We start from the raw sequence: 14,067 nt of genomic DNA, 5'->3' as shown, positions 1-14,067 counted from the left end.
CGTCTTCAGAAGATACTTAACAGTACGACCAGTGTTTTCGACTCTCCCCTGGATGCTAGTCCATTTCAGGGTCACCCCCTCCCCCTCCCCCTCCCCCTCCCCCAGCAGTTAATACACCGGTTCCCATGTATCATCACCCGACTGAAGAGAGGCATAGTAAAGGTTAAGTGTCTTGCCCAAGAACATAACGCAGTGCTCTTACAAGAGCTATTTTTTGGGCCCAGTGCATGCTAACCCGGCATAAGGTATATTTTTTGGTCCAGCGCATACCGTGACAATTTGTCCACCACGCCCCCATGCGTCTCTATACAATAGTGACAGGGTTCGCACTCACCTTAAAAGTCCTTGATAATCCTTGAATGTCATAAAAAAAATTCACGACCTTAAAAGTCCTTGAAAATTGCAGACAGTGCTGGAAAGCCCTTGAATTCACTAAATTCACCCCATTTTTCAGTCTATTTTTGTGTCTACCCCATTTTTCAGCCTCTTTGAAATAGAGTAAAATCGGGGCGAAGAGTTGATATGCCGGGTATACGATATAGCGCTTAGTGTGTTAAATTCACAAAATTCACCCCATTTTTTAGTTTCTTTTTGAAATACAGTAAAATCGGGGTGAATAGTTGGTTAGCCAGGTATAGGACATAGCGCTTAGTATGTTAAATTCACAAAATCCACCCCATTTTTTAGTTTCTTTTTGAAATACAGTAAAATCGAGGTGAATAGTTGGTTAGCCAGGTATAGAACATAGCGCTTAGTATGTTAAATTTACAAAATTCACCCCATTTTTTAGTTTCTTTTTGAAATACAGTAAAATCGGGGTGAAGAGTTGGTATGCCGGGTATAGTACATAGCGCTTAGTATGTTAAATTTACAAAATTCACCCCATTTTTTAGTTTCCCTTTGAAATACAGTAAAATCGGGGTGAAGAGCTGATATGCCGGGTATAGGATATAGCGCTTAGTATGTTAAATTTACAAAATTCATCCCATTTTTTAGTTTCCCTTTGAAATACAGTAAAATCAAGGTGAATAGTTTGTTAGCCAGGTATAGGACATAGCGCTTAGTATGTTAAATTCACAAAATTCACCCCATTTTTTAGTTTCTCTTTGAAATACAGTAAAAGCGGGGTGAAGAGTTGATATTCCGGGTATAGGATATAGCGCTTAGTATGTTAAATTCACAAAATTCACCCCATTTTTTAGTTTCTCCTTTGAAATACAGTAAAAGCGGGGTGAAGAGTTGATATTCCGGGTATAGGATATAGCGCTTAGTATGTTAAATTCACAAAATTCACCCCATTTTTTAGTTTCTCTTTGAAATACAGTAAAATCGGGATGAAGAGTTGAAATGCCGGGTATAGGACAAAGCGCTTAATATGTTAAATTTACAAAATTCACCCCATTTTTTAGTTTCTCTTTGAAATACAGTAAAATCGGGGTGAAGAGTTGATATTCCGGGTATAGGACATAGCGCTTAGTATGTTAAATTCACAAAATTCACCCCATTTTTTAGTTTCTCTTTGAAATACAGTAAAATCGGGGTGAAGAGTTGATATTCCGGGTATAGGACATAGCGCTTAGTATGTTAAATTCACAAAATTCACCCCATTTTTTAGTTTCTCCTTTGAAATACAGTAAAAGCGGGGTGAAGAGTTGATATTCCGGGTATAGGATATAGCGCTTAGTATGTTAAATTCACAAATTCACCCCATTTTTTAGTTTCTCTTTGAAATACGGTAAAATCGGGGTGAAGAGTTGATATGCCGGGTATAGGATAAAGCGCTTAATATGTTAAATTTACAAAATTCACCCCATTTCTTAGTTTCCCTTTCAAATACAGTAAAATCGGGGTGAAGAGTTGATATGCCGGGTATAGGACAAAGCGCTTAATATGTTAAATTTACAAAATTCACCCCATTTTTTAGTTTCCCTTTGAAATACAGTAAAATCGGGGTGAAGAGCTGATATGCCGGGTATAGGATATAGCGCCTATTATGTTAAATTTACAAAATTCACCCCGTTTTTCAGTCCCTTGAGGAAACTTGGTTTGAGAAATCGAGAAGTTCGAGAAATTGGCCATTTCAAAGACGAGCGGGTACGAACATATTTTTTCTTGGTACCAACCTTCAGTATCGATTTGATTGAAAACGAGGCATGTCACCGGGAAGCCTTCCCGAGACAACTTCTCGCGTGCCGAGTTTAACATAATTGTTAGAATATAGGTTTTCAAGGGCAAATTTATATTGTTAACATAAAATTTAACTCAGCAAAGGTAACAGTAGCGGAGTAAACGAAAGGAACTTAAAGGAAGGAGAAATGAGGATTTGAATATTTAAACGAGCTCTAAGTAATTATGCAAGATCGACTTTGACTCGGTCAGTAAGAACAACTTTTCATATAAACGCACTGTAAAGATGGTTTGGTATGGAGGGTAACCCTCCTACCAGGGACAACTCTCCTTCATATAAACAGGGCCTAACGCTGCTTGCAGTGTCTTATTCACAAATATTAGCTAAAAAATTCTCACTCTTTGACTCGTTATCCGAAAAACGTTGTTAATATTTGTCACACGATTGATTACAGTCATTTTTGCTGCACATTGGACTTCAAAGAAAGACATTATATCCCCATACGAGTGCATTGTTAAGCTAAGCAAGCAGGAATTAAGTCAGCTTGGGAACATGATAAAAATGCATGGAGTGTTCTTAAAAATTCCCAAGTACTTATACAACACAACAATACAGGAGGACAAGTTTTTATTTCTTTTATATAATGTTAAAGAAATTGTGCGCGCTACAACTTGTGACCAATCATAGAGTACGCAATTTGTCGATGATTTTACGTTGGTACTAAATTATAGTTGCACTGCGTTGTTAGGTATTACTTTCTCAAGCATCATATTTCCCACGATTTCAAGTCGAATTCTGTAAATGTTATCAGTGAACCAAGACAAAAACAGTACATAGGAACATTTGTTTAATGCTCCAGAAATGAGAATGTTGTCTAGCCTTAGATCATATACAGACTTGTCAAAACTACGGTACTTATTACAAATAGTCAGTAATCCTTGTCCGAATACTTAATATAAATAGTCACACTTCAACATCACTATCATTGTCATCATCTTCATCACTTTCAAACTCTTCGCCTGCATTCCAGAAATCGAGTACATTGACTTCCTGGACATTTTGACAGCTACTATAATTACAGGAAGATGAAAAAAAAAACAGTAATGGCAATAACACAATGAAGGTGCTGTAAAAAAAAAAATGATCAATTTTTAATGATTAATTTTATTGATCAAATTATTCATCCATTAATAATAAGATCAGTCAATAGCCACAACAAACATTATTTTAGAATATAATGAATAATTCACAGAAATAAGAAAAAGAAGAGACAATTTAATGCAGAGATTAAAAAAGACACACCTTGTTAGGTTCATTTCTACTTGAAGGATAGGCAGCCATGAAGTTATCCACATTTTCTTGATTGTGAAAAAACACGTTTTCACTGAGTGGGGGTCGATAACTTCCACCAGAAGACTTTTTTCTAGGCAGCCCAAAACAGGCATCCAGAGACAAGAATATTCTACCATTTTCCTGTTGACAATTATTGGACAATAAATTTGTAAAGTATAACATTACATTTTGTAGACAAAAGGATTTAAGGTGTTGTAGTTATACAACCTGCATAACAAGGTCATAAATTATCTAAACAGGTCTTTGTTATTTATAAATTGTTATTTGTCCTTTTTTGTGAACACTAATAAAATTGATAGTGGGTAATAATTATATATATATGAAACAAACAGCAACTATATATGTATGTGGAAGCACTTCACCTAAACACCTGATAATATAGCATATTTGCAAGAGTGTTAGCCTTTAAATTTTGTGCATTTGCAAACTACTGGAATTGTTGGACTGAATATATATTACAAACCAAATGAACAGAGAACTAAAAATGCACCACAACATAACATTTAATCTCTATATTGAAAACTACTTTAATTAATCTGAATTTAGTTCTTTGAAAATGGCAGCAGAGGTTTTCAAAGTTTTACCTTGGGACAAGCAGGACAAACTGGACACCTGAGTGGGCAAACCTCATTTTCAGTAAAACACTGGAGAGCCTTTACATGATACCTGTTGTAAAGAGACATACCTTTAATGTGCACAGTGTTTACACTAATAAGCATTTTAAACTAATAAAAGCATCTATCGAGTTCAAATTACCAAACCATATGGTATTTTTTGAACCAGCATTAATGACAATAGATAATTATTTGTTGCACTATCGTGGCCTAAGAATTAAATCAGATATTTGAGTAATTTCTTCTTTCACTTGTAGTCTTATATTTTCTGGAAAATACTTTTGATTATATGTAAAACTCAATCAAAAGGGATATTGGTTGTTTTTATTCCTTTTCACACAACAAAGTAACAAGAATTATCTCTGTATTAAATAATAATTTTTTAACATAACCACTTAAATAAAAACTCTGCAAATCAGTTTGAGTCTGGAAGTTTAGAACTTGCAGAAGGAATTGGATTCTAAAAAAAAAATTGAAGAACACCGGGTGTCACCAAATGCACTGAATACAGGAGCTCACCTCAAGAGACTTTGCATGGTTTTACAACCTAAACTGTGTTGATCACAAGGTATTTCTAACTTTTAACTTGACCAAATTTCTATGGTCTTCATTACCATCTACCGAGGTATCAGTTGATGCTTTGTGTCAAATTTATAACACTTCATTCAGTTCTCTTTGTTTTAAACTGGTTATCTGCATATATCACCATAAATTACCATACATAGAAACAAAGGATAATAAAATTTAAACTAAGGATAAAGTTGATCCAAAACATTTAACTACAATCTAAGTTACTCATTAAAACACTTCTAAAGGTCTTATACACATAAAACTGGGATGTTGCAAGATAACTGTTTGCTGGAAGTTCTAAATTCACAAACATTAATTGTTAAGCCACCTGAATTCCTCAAAGCTGTCAATAAATTGGTCATATATCTTCCTTTTCTGCAATTAAAACAATAAATAACAAATATAACAATTTGCTACATCTGTTCTATTGTAAATCTATCACGAATGCTATTCTCTGATTGGCTGCCCTACCCACTATCTATTCTGTGATAGATAGTGAGTAGTAATCAGTTTGAGTCTGGAAGTTTAGAACTTGCAGAAGGAACTGGATTCTATTCTGCAGTATACAGTACTGTACACTCACCATTATCATAACATTGTGTAGTTTGCAATATTTCATTTGGTGGTATTTTTTGTCTTCCAAATATTTGTTAGCTGGGAAAGTTCTCATAAGCGGACATCTAGGCTACACCTCTGGTGGTGGCCGCTTATGAGAACAGTTCTTGTAAGGTGGCCAGCTCCAGTTACAGACACTTTTAACGTGTCCCGAGGGTGTACATGTATGAGAGCTTCAACTGTATTTTCATTTGTTTAGTTTCAGTATCTATGAAGGAGATCATGATAAAGTTTTGGCTAGGTCATGAAGATTTATACTAAAGCAATAATATATTATGATCTCATGATTTCTATATTATTTGTGTGATGGTTTATTTGGTTTTGCCCTCAATAATTCAGGGTCGGCCAGCGGGGGACAGTGGTATACCAGTATACCCGAAAAAGATCTGCCAAAATACCCCAAAACACCCAAGATTTCTCCCAATATACCTAAAATTAATCAAAGTGTTATATAGTCTACTATATACCCGAAATTAGTAGTATACCCATCTTTCAGCTGAAATATACCGTATACCCGAATTAAAAAAGCCCCTTAATACCATATACCCAAAAACCCTGGCCGACCCTGATAACTATCACATGATGGAGTCGTTTACAGCTAAACCTATAACGAACCTTTATGAGAGGGTGGGAGTAGAAGTCTAAGGCCTTCACAAGATCAAAAATGGAAACTTGGCATTCCATCACAAGTGCCAGGGTAAATTCCATCAGACTTGTGGTGAATGCCAAGGTTGGTTCTACTGGCGTAGCAGGCCACAAACCTTGAAACAGAAAACTCTCTGCCACACTAAAACAAGTGCAACAGAGAATCTTCAATAGATGCTGACCACCTTCAGAAAAAAATATTCAACAAGGAAGAACATTGCTGACTTTATACCGATATTTTAATAACCTTAGAATTAAGCTCACCAAAACAATATAAATGTTTACAATATATTAAATAACTGCAAAAAGTGAATACCAGGACTACATTAACATGAACAACAATCATGGTTTGGTCTTTAGGGATAGCTTTACCTCTTTCATCTATAACCGTTATTTCCCTTGTGTAGGAAAATGAGCAAGAATGATAGGGATTACTCAATGTCCTGTCAGGAACAGTGTGCAATTTCCAAACACCGTCCTGAAAAGTTCAGTATAAAAAAAAGACAAGCTTAATAAATTTCTTAAACCCGGGTTACTCTTCTGGGCAAAAAACAAAATTTATAATTATAAAGGTCATGCATACCTGTATTATTTCTGGGTGATGAAAATGATGTTTGGTCTGATGCAGGTGATTACAGCAATCAAGGCAGAAGTATGCCGTAAAGCTACAATCCCTGCATCGACTTTCCACCGTTTTACCACAATTACATTGATGGGGCACGAAACCTTCCATTTCAACAGAGAACTTCAGCAATGTGGATCGCAAGGATTCCCAGTTTTTGTGGAGCCTTTCCTTGCGCATTTTGTAGGAGCTGGTGGAGGAAGTGGGCACCACATCATCGTCGGAATCTGGCGGGTCACCATCACACAAAGCGCACGGATCTTCCTCTTCTTCACCTTGTTCCACATCTTCCACACTACGATGTTGCTCTTTTTCCAGAGGCAGAGTAGAAGGAAGTTGGACGGTGGATTTCCGGGTTTTATTTGATCTGTCTACCACTTTAAAGGAGGAAAATCCTTTCCTCTTACCCGGCCCAAAAAACATTCCCATCAAAATCCAATATGGCGTCTCTTATGGGCAATTTAGTTACTCATTCACCCCTCCCCCAGGTCTAGATTTGTCAATAGGTCTATCCCGATTACAATGCATTAATTGACTGGTTACAACGTCATTATAAGTCCAGTAGTTACTGGGTTACAACGTGAGGAACGGCTGGTTAATTTGGTATGTGGTTTTGTTTTGAGTTATGTTTGGAGCACTTCGGTCCATATATCCTTTGAAGTTGAAAACTGCAGCGTTTACACAGGTTGTGAGATTCATAATCACTTGATTATCAACAATATTATTTGATGCTGTAAAAGTAAGCGGTACTCGGAAGTAAACAAGACTAACTCCTGGTGGAGATGATGTTATATTTCCAACTGTGACAATCACCTCTTTGCATTGTTGAAGAGAAAGATATAGATTGTGCACAGTCAGAAAAACACTTTGAAACTCCTGTGTGATATTTCTGGTGGTGTTGACCGAAAGGCCTCCTGGAATTTGGTAATTGAATATGACGTCAAGTACGTAGCATCGTTTGACGTCGTAGTTACCAATCAATGGATGGTCTGCAAGTAAACACGAAATACAGTAATTGAATATAAAGTCAAGGGAACAGCCCCCGGTGGGGAGATGGGGGGGGGGGGGGAGGGGGTTAGTGAATTTTATCGTGACACAACCAAGTCTTCCGACCCTTTCCTGTCCCCCCGCGATAAATATTGACCAGTCGTTGCCCGTCAAAACTCAGTTCCTGATGTTCCATGTTCAATAGAGCAATTTTCAATTGACTTTCGAAAGTAATCTAAGACTGCTTTGGTTTTACTTAACTTTTCTCTCTAATTGGTCCAGAAAGTCACACCATCCTCTCAACCAATCAGATGCAAGACGCACCCTGAATTAAGCAGTTTGATTATTTTCACTTTGAGTCCCCAGTGGCTACGATAATGTAAACCTTTATTCTGGTTTGTCGCTGGGATAACTGTGGTTTTGGTCTTTCGAAAGTAAATTGAAAACTGGTTTGAGATCGATTGTGCAAAATATGGAAAAGAAGCATCTACCACAACAGTTTCAGTGACAAGGCACTGAAGAAGACAAACAGCACTAAATATGCCGGATAAAAAGGAAATAAACTGTGCGGATGATATTGATGCGAATCAAGAGAAATGAAGAAAACGGAACGGATACTGGAAGGTATATCCGAGCTCAAGTGCGCCCTCCTTTTTTCTAAAAACCCTATTTTACCGACACGTTCCCTGATATTTAAGGCTGACCTAGGCAGCTGGAATTGCTAGTCATTCCTGTTTTTCCAAATGTTTGTTTTCTTCCTGAACACTTCTTGCATGAACTTTGACCTTGTTCGTCCTGATAGGTGTCTGAAGGACAACGCTGACATAAACTGCCAGGAACAAAATGGAACCCTGGCAAACAACCTGCAGAAAGGAGAAAGAACTCAGCTTAGAGACGCATCAATATTTTCAACTGGTCAACTATCCATGGGTGAACTACAAATAAAATCCATATGCTGTTTAAACTTACCACATTTACTACTTGACACATTGACTGAGCCCACGGTGCAACAGGGCGGCGGTATACTCCCACCACAGCAGGATCGCTTCTCGGATATAGTGGATGTATTGTACGTAGTATGAGTGCCATTTTGGGATATACTCGGAGTCTTGCTGTCGATAAATCCCTTATAACTTGCCGTCAGGGTACTTATACAATCTACAATCTTTGTTGAAATTTGACCATCTGCTACATTTGTTGATGCAGTGAATATCATCGGTATTGTAAAAAATATACTTTTCACTCCCGGTGGAGAGCTGAGTATATCTTTCCTGGTGACCACGACACCACTGCACCCTGGGTGAAGTGAGAGAAGGCCGGGCACTTGTTGAAAAAGAGAAGAAAACTGCACCTTGGTATTTGTTGTGGTACTATTTGTGAGTCCTCCATCTATTTGATAGTGAAATGTAATGTCAACTTCGTAACACCTCATGATGTCGTAGTTAGCGATCAGCGAAGCTTCTGAAATCAAAGAAAAGTATTACTACGAAATAGTTCATTTATGCTTATGGTCTAAACGAGTAAGGGACTGGGTACAAACGCTTTTAAACCTCGATCCTACACATAGAGGTTGGGCGGCCATTTTGTACCTTATTGGGCAGTTTTCAATTGAATTTCAAAAAACCCAAAACCAAAGCAATCGCTGCAACCAATCAGAAAAAAAAGGTTTACATCATCATTTGCTAAATGCTTGAAGCGCGGGAAAACGTGAATGACCAAGTCGCGATTGTTTTTAGTTATGCATCGAGAGGATGATGTTAGATTTCTGGACCAATCACAGAGTAAAGTGTTGTAAAACCAAAGCGATCCTGGATTAATTTTGATACTCAATTGACTATTGTTCTATATAAAATATATTTACAGATAAGTTTTGAGTTGATAATGTAAATTAGCCACCGTAGAGAATTTCAAAACTGACGTTTCGGGCGTTAGCCTTTCGCCACTCGCTCTGATGAACTTCAGCTTTGAATCTCTTTACGTTGGCCAATTTGCATTATCAACTCGTTTGATGAAACAGAAATGATCTTTTTATACTCCCCTACCGACGCAGCACCACCTAATTGAAAGTCAATAGTGGACCTCAAAGAGTCGCTCAAAGAAGAAATTTTATTGCAGACGTATCCTTCTAACCAAACAAAGCTTTCTTTTAATGAGTTTCGAAAGTGTACTGTGTCTCCGTATTAGGTCAATAACACTCGAATTTAGAAAATGCTCTTTCAGATGAATATATGTTCCATACGGTGTTTTTTTCTTCTGAAACCTTGCAGTTGAAAAAATATGTTCGCCTAATTTCTTTGATCTCTATCGCGTCCATCACTTCCTCATTCCATGCAATGCATGGTTACCTTTACAATCGTGCGTTGTTGTGCGATCAGCTTGTCAATTAATGACGTCAGAAATTAATCTATTACTAAATTTAGTACGACAGCGACATTTTTATTCTAACAAAAAGCGACAACGACATTTGTCCCTAACCAAATAGGCGACGGTACTGTTGGAAAACAATCAAGCGACAATTGATGAATTTATGTCCCTGTTTACAATCGAGCGCATCGAAATGGCAATGTTAGGGTAGTATTCGACTTGATCTAGAAAAGCTAACAATTTAAAAATAGGTTATAGCGAGTTTACGCAAAATTTGGCTAAAGGCATCACCGGCTTGTTTTTCTGTTTTCCATAGCTGTGCGACGCACGAATGATGGAACGAAAGGCGCCATCAGCGCTGGGATACGTACAAATGTAAGCGGAAAATTTCGCCAGGAAGGTGCTCTTGAAAGGACGGGGTTCCAGAAGGGCTTCTAAATTAGGTCAGGCCTTTATTTAAACCTGGCATTGAGCTTAAAACTCAAAAGCCAAACGCTGACTACACTGAATTGTTTAATTTGTCTTCCTTCCTAGCATATTTTGATGCAATTAAGAAGGTGCCTTCTTTACATGTAAATTTGTCTCTCAAAATGTTTTTGATGCTAAGGAATCATGTTATCTATGCTGATCTCGAAACGTAAAAACAACTTCTTGATAGCTTCAACGAAACTTTATTGCGTTTAGATAGCATTATAACTCCCCATTGTCTCGCCCGTCTCGGATGATAAAATCTTTTTCAGCTACACTGTACAGTTCTCGTAATCAAACAGTTAAAAAAATTAAAAAAATTCTACACTGAACTAAATAACGGCATTGCCAAACACTAATGGTCGGTACAATCTGTAAGGAGAGACGTTAATTTACGTGCGTTTTCGCTATGCTCCATCGACACGGCTTTTTAAAATTTAGGCATACAATGAATGTCACTTCTAGAATACTCATTGCTTTGTTTTCAGTCTCTAAAATTAACGCTTACCCAACCCATCAATTCAGACAGGCGGCTCTATTGAATTCTAGCATGTTATGCAAGATTTACCGAGTTTGCGAAAACCGCATCGTCACGTTTGTACCAAAATAATAAAATCGCTATTGTCACTGACAAATTGTTAAGAGTAAAAATAAATCGAACAAAATTTTGTATATTGTTACGTAAGGTGAACGAAGTTCAACAACGTAATCACAGGCGCGAGACACTGAAATTTCACAATATACTTCCGCTACAAAAGTTTCGTCGATAATAGTATTAATTGCGATTTTTTTGCAAGAAGAGTGCTGTAACAACTAACTAATCCATCAGCAAATTACGACTGAAATTTCTGGCATAATTTTTTTTTGGCGAGCATTTCTCGATAAGTGCTTGAACACAATTCTTTGTTTACATCAAGCGCATGAAGTCACTCCTGAATTAAGTAAGCCCGCATCAAAGAGGCAATGCTAGGGTAGTAGCTATTTTCCATGGCTGTATGACGCACGAATGATGGAACGAAAGGCGCCATCAGCGCTCGGATACGTACAAATGTAAGCGGAAAATTTCGCCAGGAAGACGCACTTGAAAGCATAAAGTTTTATAGGGACTTGTAAATTAGGTCCGGCTTTTATTTAAGCCCGGCGTTGAACTTAAAACCTAGCATATTTTGATGCAATTAAGAAGGTGCCTTCTCAACATGTAAATTTGTCTCTCAAAATGTCTGTGATGCTAAGGTCTAAGGAGTCGTGTTATCTATGCAAGTGTCGAAATGTAAAAACAGCTTATTGATAGCTTTAACGAAACTCTATTACTTTAAGATAACATTATAACCACCCGTTGTCTCGCCGTCTCGGATGATCGCGGATTCTTAATTGACTCTGCGCAAAGGATGTGATCCAAAGTCTCTCTTACCTGCAGTCGATTTACTTGGTATAACGAAGAAGAAGAAGACAAAGACGATTAAAGTTAAAAATCGCATCAAAACTCCTTTCGAAATCATCATCCTTGCAGTGGCTTTTAGTTCAGTAAACAACAATTTCACAAGTTGAGGCACATCAATTAGCCAGAAATGACCTCTAGGTCTTTCCTTAAAAAGGAATGGGGTTGACTTAAGCAGCACAAAAGAATCTTAAGCAAACTTAAACATACAAATAATACTGAAGCATGCCAGAACAATTTCTTTTTAAATCTAAATTTTTTTGTTTAGGAATGTGTTCATAGAGAGTAGCTGACGCAACACCACTTACTTGAAAGTCAATGTCGGACCGTAATCAATCACTCCAAGTAGAAATTTTATTACAGACCTGTCCTTCTAACTAAACAAAGCTCTCTTTCAAGCGACTTTTTCGAAAGTGTACTGTGTCCTCGTATTAGGTCAATAACACTCGAATTCAGCAAACGCTCTTTCAAATGAATGAATGTTCCATACGGTGGATTTTGCTTTTTGAAACCTTGCTGTTGAAAAAAGTTCCTCAGTTCGTCATTTCCTGCAATGCACGGTTACCTTTACAACTCCATTCCTATTGATGACTACAAGTAATTCGATTAGGAAGAGAGAATATTTTTTGACCAGTCAATGCGTTGATTGTCTAATAAAAATGTAAAATGGCGCAATCGGATGTTTGCGCCTAATATTGGTATGAAAATATTAGATAGAAATTCAGCTTGTGTAAGACTGTTGTAGCAAATAATAAAAAGGTATCAATGTGTAAACTGGCCAAGTTGATTTGCTACATGTTGTTGTTAGGGTTTAAACAGATTTAAAACTAGGATATTTAGTTCCCCAAAGACACTGAAAAATGTAATTGCGACACATTCCAAAACGGCTGCCTGTTAGATTCTGGATTATTTAGTCAACAAGAATTCCACAAGTTTCTAACTTATGTGCAAGTGACGTCAAAATTACTCTATTGTCAAATTCAGTGCGACAGCGATATTTTTATTCTAACAAAAAGCGACAGCGACATTTGTCCCTAACCAAATAGGCCACAGGGATGTTGGTAAACAATTAGGCGACATCAAAAACCCCCTTCGAAGGCCTCATTAGTGCAACAATTAAAGAAATTATGTTCCTGTTTGGAATCGAGCGCATCAAAAAGGCAAAGCTAAGGTAGTATTTGACTAGATCTAGAAAAGCCAACAATTTAAAAATAGGTTATAGTAAGTTTATGCAAAATTTGGCCGTGGTCATCACCAGCTTGTTGTCCTATTTTCCATAGCTTTATACGACGCAGAATGATGGAACGAAAGGCGCCATGCATCAGAGCTTCAATACAAATGTAAGCGGACAATTTCGCCACAAAAGCGCACTTGAAAGTACGGGGTTCCGGAAGGACTTGTAAATTAGGTCCGGCTTTTATTCAAACGCGGCCTTAAACTTAAAACTCAAAAGCCAAACGACGCTGACTACATTGGATTCTTTAGTTTGCCTTCCTTCCTAGCATATTTTTGATGCAATTAAGAGGGTGCCTTGTCAACATGTAAAATTTGTGCAAAGGATAACACATAAAGTGTCTCTTACCTGCTGTCGATTGGCTTGATATAACAAAGACAAAGACGAATACGTTTAAAATCAGCATCAAAGTTCCTTTCGTACACATCATCTTTGCAGTGGTTTTTAGTTTAGAAAACAACACTTCCACATATTTAAGATTATCACTTAGCCGGAAATGACCTTTAGGTCTCTCCTTGAAAAGGAATGAGGTCGACTCATAACGGCTTGAACAATGAAACAGATCTGAAACAAATCTGAAACAAATCTGAACCCTTTAACTCCCATGAGTGACCAAGACAGAATTTCTCCTTACAATATCAATGCAATAATAACTAGATAAGTGATGAGAATAAAGAAAAATATCAATTTGGGAATAATTAGTTGATCCAATACTAAATTATTTGAACTAACATTACAAGAATTGTATAGTTGACCGTAAGGAGAATTACAAATTTGATCTGGGAGTTACAGGGTTAAGCGCACGCGAACTTAAACATACCACTAACAATGGAGCATGCCAGACGAGTTTTTTCTTTTTTTTTCTTAATTTTTTATTTAGGAAAGAGGGTGGGGAGGGGTGGATGAGGGGTTCCTGATCCACTTTTACGCTCTATTTTGGACAAAAATTATCGCGTCTTGTTCACCTCAAACAGCGATTTACGCGTCACGAAAACTCTAAATCCCTCTTCTTGTGTGCAAGGTTTCGGG

General features: G+C 37.3%; 2 protein-coding genes across 4 annotated transcripts; both read right to left on the bottom strand.

Annotated features, from left to right (window-relative positions):
• Window positions 1–2,738: 2,738 nt before the first annotated feature.
• LOC149044827 (uncharacterized) lies at window positions 2,739–7,030 on the bottom strand. Of its 2 annotated transcripts, none has more exons than XM_089207178.1 (7): window positions 6,509–7,030; window positions 6,298–6,403; window positions 5,896–6,110; window positions 4,994–5,040; window positions 4,066–4,147; window positions 3,431–3,601; window positions 2,739–3,197 (listed from the first exon to the last, which is right to left on the bottom strand). In XM_089207178.1, the coding sequence occupies exons 1-7, from the start codon at window positions 6,974–6,976 to the stop codon at window positions 3,195–3,197; spliced, it is 1,092 nt and encodes a 363-aa protein (XP_089063304.1). In that variant the 5' UTR covers window positions 6,977–7,030; the 3' UTR covers window positions 2,739–3,194. The 2 variants fall into 2 exon arrangements, with proteins under 2 accessions (XP_089063304.1, XP_089063303.1); XM_089207177.1 differs by having other exon boundaries at window positions 2,739–3,194.
• An 82-nt stretch (window positions 7,031–7,112) lies between these two features.
• Window positions 7,113–13,575, bottom strand: LOC149044826 (uncharacterized). Of its 2 annotated transcripts, none has more exons than XM_089207181.1 (4): window positions 13,387–13,575; window positions 8,504–8,995; window positions 8,239–8,397; window positions 7,113–7,536 (listed from the first exon to the last, which is right to left on the bottom strand). In XM_089207181.1, the coding sequence occupies exons 1-4, from the start codon at window positions 13,466–13,468 to the stop codon at window positions 7,121–7,123; spliced, it is 1,149 nt and encodes a 382-aa protein (XP_089063307.1). In that variant the 5' UTR covers window positions 13,469–13,575; the 3' UTR covers window positions 7,113–7,120. The 2 variants fall into 2 exon arrangements, with proteins under 2 accessions (XP_089063307.1, XP_089063306.1); XM_089207180.1 differs by having other exon boundaries at window positions 8,504–8,992; window positions 13,387–13,569.
• Between the last annotated feature and the right edge of the window lie 492 nt (window positions 13,576–14,067).

This window comes from Pocillopora damicornis, chromosome 5, assembly GCF_964200805.1.
Source record: "Pocillopora damicornis chromosome 5, jaPocDami1.2, whole genome shotgun sequence".
In the NCBI taxonomy this organism is placed as follows: Eukaryota; Metazoa; Cnidaria; class Anthozoa; order Scleractinia; family Pocilloporidae; genus Pocillopora; species Pocillopora damicornis.
This window is presented reverse-complemented; position numbering and strand designations above follow the sequence as displayed.